Source organism: Microtus ochrogaster, chromosome 1, assembly GCF_000317375.1.
Source record: "Microtus ochrogaster isolate Prairie Vole_2 chromosome 1, MicOch1.0, whole genome shotgun sequence".
In the NCBI taxonomy this organism is placed as follows: Eukaryota; Metazoa; Chordata; class Mammalia; order Rodentia; family Cricetidae; genus Microtus; species Microtus ochrogaster.
In genome coordinates this window covers 121,798,242-121,810,196 of record NC_022009.1, presented here as the reverse complement: position 1 = coordinate 121,810,196, position 11,955 = coordinate 121,798,242, and the positions used below count along the sequence as shown (strand labels likewise).

Here is an 11,955-nt window from a genome sequence, read left to right as displayed (position 1 = left end):
GCAAGGGCAGAGGGTGGATGCTAGGGATGAGGTTGCAAGGGCAGAGGGTGGATGCTAGGGATGAGGTTGCAAGGGCAGAGGGTGGATGCTAGGGAGAAAAGTGGGATCAGAATGTATGATGTGAAATTCACAAAAAAATCAGTAAAATCAAAAACAAAGTTTAAAATAAAAACAACTTTAGGCACATACTTAATGATTGAAAATGGACGTAGGCAGAGGCAGCAAATTATTTATCACCCATTGATAACGGTTGTGAATGCTGATCAGAGAGGAGATTTTCTATACTTGGTGACCTTGGATTATATCTGATTTTGATGATTATCCAACCTTATATTTTTTATAACGATGACATGTTATTGTTAAGCTGATATTTTGTGCATGACCATAGAGTCAAGTGCTATGACTTTAAATTACAATTCCATAGCAGCATGCCAGGCTTTCCCGTCTTTTCTATGTGTAATATGATTATTAAAATAACAAGAAAGTATTGTTAAGTATATTTCAATCAAACATGTTCCTGTATTTATTATAGTTGGTTATACAACCGATGATTTGAGATTTATCTGGCAGTCGGGAGATCCTGTGCAATTGGAAAAAATTGCTTTACCTCAATTTGATATTAAAAAAGAAGATATTGAATATGGCAACTGTACGAAATACTATAAAGGCACTGGTAAGTGATATTTTAGGAATTAAAAGTAATTCAGGTTTCAATGTTTTGTTTTAGCTTTTAATATAGACTAAGGAACAGAGAGAGAAGTGATGATAAAATAAGCTAATTGTAAGAAATGTATTCTCCTAACCGCACGCTAAAACCTTTTCCACAACGACATTCACATAAGATGACTTACAATAATGGAATCGATCGCGTTTTCTCCATGTAATTCTGTTGGTGAGAAGTTGTCAATATTTCATTATAGCAATGAAATATGGTAATGAATATAGTAATGAAACAGACTCGTCCAGGAAATGGTTTTCATAGATGTTGACAAGTTTCGACAAGCTTGCCTTTGACACTAAACAGTTGCTATAGTACAGTATAATCTGTCTGTGTTCATCTGTTGTCTGGTGGTCAGTTTTATTTATGTGGCAGTTTTCCTGTCTTGTTCTAAAATCATTGAACTTGGTGTACATGGGAGGCAGTAAGAATGTGAGATACTTCAACAGCTGTGAATATTCCCTGGGTAGTGTTATTTGTCCAAGTCATGCAATAACTAATTTTAAAAAGCAAAACAAACCAACCCCAGTCATTAAAGTACAATAAACTTTTGAAGAAACTACAAAAGTCAATCCTCCACTCTCGTAATATATAGCACCCAGCCTCGGCAGTGGCATTATCAGCTGTAGGTCACTGAGCAGGTTCGGCTCGGCAGTATTCGTACATTTCACTTCACAATATAAAATTAAACAATACAGAAACTTAATTGTGGCATTATTGGCAATGATCACTTCAACTTGTAAGCTGCCTGTAATTCTGTATTGGAAAGGAAGTCATAGCAAACGTATCCACAACTAGATGGGAGCTGAGTTTATGATTTTAAAAGCATTTATATTATGCAAAAGTCCACTATTTGATAGCATCAAAGGGAAAAATAAAAATCAGAGTGAATTAATAAACTGCATATATACAGTCCTATATTAAATACATGCAAGACTAGGAAATTTGGTGGTAAACATAATTTAATTTCTGGTTGTTGTTGAGTACATCTGTTGTTCACTATCAAGTATATTGATAAGATTATATACTTTTATGGGTAGACTTAAAGTAAAATATAAGAACATCATAAATACAATAGTAAAAGTTCATGGACTTAAATATAAAATAATCGATTTTTTTATTTCGTAGAAGGAAATAAAAGCATATTCTGCAAAGAAACAATTTAGAGCAGTGGTTCTCAACCTTCCTAATGCTTCAAACTTTTAATACAACTTCTCATGTGTTGGTGACCCTCTGCCATAAAATTATTTTGATTGCTACTCCATAACTGCAATGTTGCTATTGCTATGAATTATAATATAATTATATCTCTGTTTTCTGATGGTCTTAGGTGACCCGTGTGAAAGGGTCATTAGACTCCCAAAGGGTTCACAACCCACAGGTTGAGAATGATTGATGTTGAGGATTGCTATAGAGGTCCTGTGAAGTTCTCCGAGAGGTTTTATTTCTTTTATTAATCATGAATACAAACTTATAATCCTATCATCTACAGAAGACAGCATAAGTTTATAGCTAACATACTTTGGGCATTCACCAAAGTATTTATCAGAGTTTGTATCGATATTTATATAAATCAGAAAAAAATATATTGTTTGGATAATATTTACCAAATTTTCTAAAATTAGATAGCTCAAAATATATGTGGCACTAAACATGCATACTTGTATAAAACACACGCACACACAGTAGTGGCAGAACTTTAATATGTAATGAAATTTTGACCTGGCATTTGCTTTACTGAAATGATATTGTTCCGTGATTAACAGACAGTGCAGGTGAAGACTATGGGAACACAAAATGAGACAAGTTAAATCGGGTGCCTAAGTGAATAATGAAAGAAAATGACACAGGAAATAGAAAGTAAATTGAAATTTCCAAATGCACATTTATATCAATTAACTGCCCACCTGCCTCTCATAAATATAACAGACTAGAGAAAGATCAAACAGGATCAAGAAATGTTTCTCATAAAAGTTTACGAAGCAAATCACTGTAATACCCAACATGCCTTTTCCTGCTGGATACATAGGCAGCTCGTGAAGTCCCCTAGTGAGCACATTCATGAAAGGACATGGTGGAGCTTAAAACACACGACATGTGGCATCTAGTCAGGCAATTTTTAAACACTGTGAGGCAGAATGTAAATTTTCATTTTAAGTTATATTACTTTGCAGTGACTATACACTAGTGTGTAGTATATATACTAATGTAGTATGTAGACCATACATATAGTGACTGCAGAAGCTTTACACGCACGTGCATAAAGGATACATATAGAATTTGCTTAGAGGCAACCATGCGTTACTCTTCATTTCATGTACAGTCGGTAAATGAAAGAGTGCCCATCTTGTTGCTGATGTGTTGGTTAGCATTTGCTCCCGTTTCTACCAGCTAATTGTTTGTGTTCCATATCGATGTCGCCACCGTCCTAATCTCCCTGAGACAGCATTGGGTTTAATTCATAATGTGAGCAGAGCAGCATTCCCACGTGACTTATGTGAATATCCTTTTTAGTTAAGACTTAAGATTGTGTTTATGGAAATCCTGCCAAATATGTTATGTTAGCGTGTGAAACATTTTTGTTTTTTCCAATTAGAGTGACTGGGTAGATATGATTCTTTAACTATAAGGCAGTGGGACATGGCATTATCCTTCTAGCTCGTTTCATTTATGGATTGTTCATTTGTTTCGATGTTTTAAAGTAAGTATGCACAGTGTCAACTAAATACAACTAAGGGTCCTTTAACCTTTGTTGCTATACACAACCTTACTTTTATTAAATGGCAGATTCCAGTTTTTATCTAAATAAATTATTTTCATTGGGTGTGGAGGTGCATGCTTGTAATTCCAGAACACTCAGGCAGAAGGATCACAAGTTTGAGCTTAGCCTGGTCTATATAGAACTTCTTGCTCTAAACAATTAAGCCATTTAAAAAGTAAGCATTATATATAAACTGTTTACCAAAAGGACCAAAATATTTGAAAAAACAATTCCTTACATGAAACTATGTTTTCTTTTGAAATATTGTAAGAATATTCCTGTAGCCTCTCTCTCTCTCCCTCTCCTCCCTCTCTTCCTCTCCATCTCCCCCTCAAGACAATAAAAGCCATCATCAGGCCAGACTGCCAGGACTCATGAATGAATTTTGGAGCTCCTTGGTGTTTGGAAGCTCTAGAATGATATTCTAAAGCAGTTTCTGCATGTTTCCTAGCATGAAGAAAATGAATGTCCTTTCCCAGGTAGAAATTTGTGAGCTTGGGGTGCAGGAGGGAAAGGGGTGAAGAGGTACATCCCACCTGTCTTGCATTTTCACAGCCATGGGGCCATGACAGGAAGCTTTTGTCCTTGCTGTCCCTATGGCCTGAGTGAATGTTTACCCAAAGTTTTCAGGGTTAACCATACTTGTGAGCTCTTGGAGATAGGCATCCTTTCTCCAGAGGAAGGGTTCACGTGGCTGAACAAGACTCGGTCCAAGAGGGTTTTCTCTTAGAATTAGCCTGCTGCTTTGACTCAGGGCTCATGTCTCACTGGTTACTCTTCTGTGCTAATGTCACTTCAGAGGGAAAGTTGAAGGGTTGTAGACTCTCACACAGAGTAGTGCTAGGTCAGCCACAGAGCAGCATGTGAGCTCTGCTCCTAGGTATCACAGTGAGGCGGTGGAGGTCAGGGAAGCATACCCCACCACCCTTTTTATGAAATGTCATCAATGAAAGGAAAATGCTTTGCAGTGTTTACTTGGCCAAATTTTCGGAGGTAGAAGTGTCTTGTGCCTTGCAGATCCTTCTGACTTTTGATCCTGTGTAGCTATGACCCTCCCACTTGCCACTTCTCTGATTGACAGGCTACTACACTTGCGTGGAGGTCATCTTCACCCTGCGAAGACAGGTTGGGTTCTACATGATGGGTGTTTATGCACCAACCCTGCTGATTGTGGTCCTGTCCTGGCTCTCCTTCTGGATCAACCCTGATGCTAGTGCTGCCAGGGTACCCCTGGGTAAGCCTCCCTGCTTCTCTGTCACCATGACTGGTTGAGGACCCCATCTTGAGAATGTGAGGCTCCAAATGTTCCAAATGCAACAAGTAGAAAATTACACACTTTTGCTTCCTGGGAGAGCACAATAAAAACCCGGTGTATTCAAAACATATAAAACTAACCTCAGGCTTTGCATTTAAGGTGTGCATATACATGAAATACAAATGAATATTTTTTTTGGAGTTGGGTCCTATTCTTAAGACATCTATAAATACATACAAATATTTAAAAGTATAAAACTCTGAAATTGGAAGCTCTTATGGTCAGAGCATTTCAAAAGAGGAATACTAAACTGTGCCCTTCTATGCTGAGTGCATGGCCAACTCCTGTTCAGTGATGATTGCCTGGGAGGGAAGCATCCTTCAGGATTGGATGCACAATGATCTATATTTTCTCAATGTTTTTGCAGTTGGTAATTAAATTTTTCTTTTCCTTTTCTGAGAATTGTGCAGGAGTTGATTTATTCTATTTTTTCCAGTAAGTACTTATTGACTGGATGTAATTATGCACCACTAAAATATAAAATTTTCAGTAATGCCAAAGTTAAAGACAAATAATCACTTTGTTGGAAATTATTGTAAATAATATGCATCTCAGACACAGAGGCGATGGAATCATACTTACTTGATATTTCATCAGTAATGGCTACATGCATGATGGTGCATACCACATAGCCTACATGTATAGCAGGCTTTCCCATATAAATTTGTGTAAGTACACTCTGATGTTCCCACAATGACAAGGTAACTTGATACATTTCTCCGAACATATTTTCATCTTTAAATGGCATTCTAGTGTCATAATATGATCTATTCCTAAAAAAAAAATCACTATGTAGTGCCGTTCTCTTTCCTTTTAATGCTCATATCCCACAATTTACTATTTCTAAGACTGTGGACAAAGAAAGACCGTTGTGCAGTCATTTGAAAGTTGTGTTTGTTTAATGATTCATAAGTATTTGCATCAGCCTGCGATAAGCTCACTGGTAAAGAACGTGCCATGCATATGTGAAGTCTTGGGCTCCATCCCCAGTAACCTCTGCCTCTCCTTCCTGAACAGTGATTCATGAAAAAATAAGCCAGAACTCTTTCTACAAAGAAAGTAGGTAAATAGTAGGTAAATGTCAAAAATTAAACAGAAGTGCCAACAGAGTTTGACTTGAAATGTTTGGGAATTTCTCATTTTGTGTGTTTTCAGAATCTCACCAAGACCTCACCATAGGAAAAACTCTGGTATACATGGCCTCCCATCAAGTGCTGGCCTGCTAATTTTAGTTTTGTTCTTCTTTCAAAAAGCTTTTGAGTGTAACTCATTCAGAAATTATTGAAGGGAATAACTGAAGTACTGAGTTTTATACACACACACAGCTATATATCCATGCCTGTGCATGTTCTCTGTTTCACATACATATGTAAATATATGTATAACCTAAATGTTATGTTTATGTAATATTGTAATATGTACAATATATGTACATTTAGAATATTAGTATTACATTTGCACATGTAATATTATATATATATGCACTGCAGTTATTAACTATATATTGTTATACTGCTAACAGTATTCTTTGGACATTTAAATTTATACAACATATATTTGTTCTGTAGTGACTATTTGTTGGTATTAATCAAGAAGGTGTCAATTTAGTCATAAACATGAATAACGATTGTTCATAAGACAGATTAAAACATGTTAGCTTTAATGTGTTTATGTCTCCTTGAAAAGAAGCAGATACCAAATAAGTATGATACATAATACATAAGGTAGTGATATGGGGGAGAACACATGCTTATCAGGAAAAAGTCTTCAGAAGAATAATTCTGTCTAAAGAAAGGGAAGCAATGAAAGCAATTCCTGTTATCTAGGAGAGAGTAAAATGTGGACTTGAGTCTTGTTCACCAGTGATAGTGAGGTCTGGACCCTTGGGCACCTCTTAGGCACTCTGTTGTTAAGGTTCTTACCAAGTCAGACAAGAAGCTTTTATGATCAGACTCCAATTTTCATTATTTATAACTTTAATCACTGCCTGGTTTATTGTGGACTGATGGATGAGGGAAAGGTAGAAACGGGGAGAACGGTTAGGAGAGCTCATGGGGACAACTGACTGTCACCTAGGGCGATATTTGATAATATTCTAGGCTATCCTAGACTTGCTTGTCAATATTCTACTTAGAGGTTAAAAATATTGAAACCTATGCTGACTACTAAAGGTACAGCTCACAAATACTTTGCCTGAAATAGTAAATTCAATACCAATGAAGTTATTATTCCAAAAGGTGTTGATGATCTAAGCAAAAAAAAAATATAAGCAATAGGGGGACTCTATGTGCCCAGTGAGGATGAGCATCTCTTTGTGGATATCACTGGAGGTTTCTTAGTCAAAGAAAATGGTATTTCACTACATCTCTCCTGATGGTAGAGAGAGGGAGGGGGGGAGTCTGACAAAAGAGATGAGAAGGAGATGCAGCTGCAGCAATCCATATTTCTTGTTCTATGCTTGCTTTCATTGTTATATATTACACACACCAAGTTATCTTATCTTGATTGCATGTGTGTTTCTATGCAATGTTCCATTGTTAATTTCACCTGTAGCATGCCTTTAGCATTCCTTTTCTGAGACTTTCTTTCTGTAATAAACAGAAACACTCTGTACTTTATTTTAGACATTATATTGTTGACGAAACAACAATATTGTTAACGAAACAACAAGGACAATCAAGAACCAAAAAACGTATCAAAATTTACGTGTTCTAGTCTTCTTCATGGGCACCAATTTCTCATACAAATAAAATCTGTCTTTAAAAAAAACAACTGAGAAATCAAACAAGGAGTCCAGTCAGAGAGTTCTGCCATTCCCCCAGAGACACTGTTGAATGGTTCCTGACATCATTGATCCTCAAATCAGATCCACATTGTCCTTCCAAATCTTGACTTACATTTACTTATTTCTAAACTGATGCTTGTTTATAAACATTTTCTGACCACAATGACTCCTTCACATAGTACCCTATATTTCTTCCAGGCTCTGTCTCTAAAGACACCTAAGGATTACTTGCTGGCTATTGACAGTCCTAAGAGAGTGATTTTAATGAATGACCAGTGGTTGTAGAGCATTTCACAGGCGTAAATGTGTCTCCTTGTGTTGCTAGGCATCTTCTCGGTGCTCAGCTTGGCCTCAGAGTGCACCACCCTTGCAGCCGAGCTTCCCAAAGTGTCTTATGTGAAGGCCTTGGATGTGTGGCTCATTGCGTGTCTGCTCTTCGGCTTTGCTTCCTTGGTGGAGTATGCTGTTGTCCAGGTGATGTTGAACAATCCCAAAAGGGTTGAAGCTGAAAAGGCCAGAATTGCCAAGGCTGAGCAGGCAGATGGAAAAGGTGGGAATGCAGCCAAGAAGAGTACCGTGAATGGCCCAGGGACTCCTCTTCATATCAGCACTTTGCAGGTAAGGCGAGTAAACCAGGAAAGTGAACCGCCCATCCTCTTCTGTTCCAGGAAAGAGACACGGTGAAGTAAATGGTGGGGCTGGCACTTGCTCTCTATAAATAAGAAAGAACCAAGTCCAACATAATCTTGAAATTATTTTCAGAAAACATATAAAACATGTGAAAGACACCTAGGATAACATAATATCTTAAAATTTTGAAAGCTTTCCCCTGAGCTTATAATCGCAGCTTCACTGTGATGCTCATCACTGAATAGGGAGATGTTTCCGGAATGTATGCATCCCTATTGATTATTATTGGATCAGCTTTAGTGAGAAGCCAAGGGACTTACAGGGCTTGCAGGCCTTTATTTGGCTCTGAGACGTGAAGCGCCATGCTTTTGGTCAGTCACTCTCATCTTCCTACTGAGTGAGGCAGCTTCTGATAGCTGTCAGCAAGACTTCCAGGCTGGATGGCTGGCCCTGAGGGCATGTCTACACACTGCTAAGGGTCTGGCTAGCCTAGCCATCATGGTTGCTAAGGACTGGAGAAGATTTCTCCTCTTAGCCCTACCTTGTCACACACTGGCTTAAGACCCAGTCCCAGAACGTACTGATTTTCAAAGCTTAAAGCTCCAACCCTCTATCCACAGCTTCCACACTGAGAGGAGGCTTCTTTATGCCCTGTGACCTTTTATGCTGTATCACTGCTCCTGAAGAAGAAGCGCTTCGTCTATGCATTGCCATGACTTAAGTCATTCTTTGCTGTAACGCCCTCTTCTTCTCTGTCAAACATATCTATAGCACACCTCAAGCAAGCTTCTGCGGTTGTATCATCATGGATGCCTTTTCTGGTGCACATGTAGCTCACATGCACTAGTGTTGAACACAGAAGTCATGCAAAATGTCAGAGAATTTTCAATGAATTAAAAAAAGCAGCAGCTTCTGGGAATCCTTTTTGTGTGAATGTTGCGATATTGAAGTTATGCTTTTCTTACTGATGTGATCAGATATTTAAGTCATCTGGACATTTTGTGGCTATGATTTAGAGGCTGACAGTCTTAGTGCCCCACCGTTTATTAATCAGCAATTCTGTTCAGAGACAGGAAAGCAAAGATGAAGGTTCTGAATTAACACTTAGAGTTTATTGTCTGTGCACATACCTCATATTGGATCAAGGAAAGATTGTTATATTTTAGTATTTAAACTGACAAAAGTCTTACAATCCCGATAGTAACCTAAATTGATGTAGCTTCATGCTTTATTTATTTATAAGTATAAAATAATAAAAAAAATATTTGATGGTATGATCCCTGTTTTTTGGGCAAAATATCAGAGCCTATGAAATGTTTTATAATTTAAAATGTTTAATTAATCCAGTGGATTCATCAGTTGGCTTTGTTCCTGCTAATTTTTAAACTCGATTTAAAAATATCTTTTTGAAGAGATATGTGTTTATAATTCTAAAAATTCTATTACACCATATTTCATTTTTATGTTTAGGTTGGTGAGACCCGATGCAAAAAAGTTTGTACTTCCAAGTCTGACCTGAGATCCAATGACTTCAGCATTGTTGGAAGCTTGCCAAGAGATTTTGAATTATCCAATTATGACTGCTATGGAAAACCCATTGAAGTCAACAATGGACTTGGGAAATCCCAGGCTAAGAACAACAAGAAGCCTCCTCCTGCCAAGCCTGTCATTCCAACAGCAGCCAAACGCATTGATCTCTATGCAAGAGCATTATTTCCTTTCTGTTTCTTGTTCTTCAATGTTATATATTGGTCTATATATTTATGATAAAACATTTCCATTTGTATGAGATACAATACCATTTCATTGTGACCAATGCAATTCATAATTGCTGATCTGTGAAAACTTGGCATTGTCATAGCAATATATTGCACTTTGGATGCCACTTAATTGTCATAAAATACAGCACCTTACTTTTGAATGGCAGCATGATCCTGTAATGTCTCTGCTCCAAACATGAGCTAGATAGATAAATGTATGTATATTCAGCATAGTATTTTAGGAATCAATGAAGAGCAGGCATACTACATAATCTCTATAATGTACTCTTCAGCTACTGCAACTCTGTACCTGCAAATACTTCCGATAACACTGATGAAAACATGGTGTGCACGCTGACTCCCGTTAGGGTGACCCTTCTAATGTATGTAGTGTCTTATATTCCCCTCCTCGTAACTGTCCAAGAAAGCCATCTTCTCCTTACATATTTATCAATAGTATTATCACAGATTAAGCAAGATTGTATGACATATTGTTTAAAGATTTTAAAAGAGGTAGAGCAGCAATAGTTATGCAGGCTCATTGAGAAATAGAACCAAAATTATACATTTATAAAATCAGCTTATTTTTAAGTGTGCGTGTGTTGTCAAAATGCCAGATAATAGAACAGTAAGCATTTTTGAAGAAAAGAGAAATCTGGGCTAGTTTAAATAATACTGCATTCTGGCATATGACAAAGTACAAACAAATAAATGATAGATGTATTAATTAAATATTTTGGATAAAATAAATGATTTAATCCACCCTAAGATCTAAATCTATTTTCATGCCTTTCATTTTCTGATATGGAGAGCATTAAGCGTAAGCCTTAAGAAGAGTTGCACACGTTTCCAGTCTGAAGCGAGTGGTGACATGTGGTTCCACAGCACTGTCAGGCTCCAAGAGGAACTGCTAACATGAACTTGAACTGGAAAAGTCGTACTAATTGAAGAGCATTGAAGGATTTAGTTTGTTTGTTTTATTAAGATGCTTCTATATTTCAAGTAGTAGTCAACTCTTTTGAGATTTTTTTTAATTTATATGAATGTATTTGGATATGTTACAAAACAATGATTTAGTAAATAGAGATTTTTATTTAAATTCTAGACTTAACTTTTTCTTCTTGCTGAAAGTCTAGACATTGGGGGCTGACTAACTTTATCTTGTCCTTACCTGAAAACAACTCCTAAGTCCCATCTTCCAAGACCCGGTTGTCTGACAGTGTGTCAGTGTAATTGTTTATTTATGTCTCAGCTAAAACTGCAGCTACTGGTAACTAACATTGTAAAGATAAGACCAGGAAAGTATTTTACATTCTTTGGAGTCCTTTTGTTCTTGCTGGTGATTTGTGTGGCCAATTCATGATGTAATGCATTAAAATTATTACTTGTGCAATTACCATTTGCAGTTCACTGCCAATTGATTTATTGAAGATTGTTTTTACTTAAAATAACCTCAATAGTTATAAAATTCTTTTCAGTGGTGTATATACACTGTTGTCTTTTAGGACAATCCAGTTATGACCATATGAATAATCTAGCCTGGCCATCTGAATAATTTTATTATGTCACAAATAAAATGCTAATGAATTTCAGAATTCTACCAAGACCAAAAGACATATGAGTTTAATGGGATGGCAATGGAGAAAATACTACCTTGAATGTGTACCATTTTAAAAAAAATCTGTTTGTAATGATACTTTCTTACATTTGCTTTTATAACTTGGTTTCATATTAGGGACTGTGATCTAGGATTTTAAAAGATGTCTTATAGCGAAGGCAGTAATTGGTGAAAGTAGTGTGAAATGATTTTTTTAATGCAGTACAATATGATAGTGTCCTAATACCAGATCCTATCTTCAATCTATAGTCTCTCTCCTCTATTTATTTTTGAGCTAAATGTGTTGATGTCTTACAAATCACACACATCTGCTTAGGACAGGTACATAGGATTGCTATACTTGCCTCTTTCTCTTTTTGCTTTCCCCC

At 36.8% G+C, this 11,955-nt stretch overlaps 1 protein-coding gene across 1 annotated transcript in view; it reads left to right on the top strand.

The window, feature by feature from the left end:
• Glrb (glycine receptor beta) overlaps nucleotides 1-11,561 on the top strand; it is a 56,635-nt gene extending 45,074 nt beyond the window's left edge. Inside the window, exons 7-10 of the mRNA XM_005344135.2 lie at nucleotides 533-673; nucleotides 4,561-4,713; nucleotides 7,905-8,197; nucleotides 9,680-11,561. Coding sequence (XP_005344192.1) covers nucleotides 533-673; nucleotides 4,561-4,713; nucleotides 7,905-8,197; nucleotides 9,680-9,976 — 884 coding nt within the window. The 3' untranslated portion in view covers nucleotides 9,977-11,561. The remainder of the gene's footprint in view (nucleotides 1-532; nucleotides 674-4,560; nucleotides 4,714-7,904; nucleotides 8,198-9,679) is intronic.
• The last annotated feature ends 394 nt before the right edge of the window (nucleotides 11,562-11,955 follow it).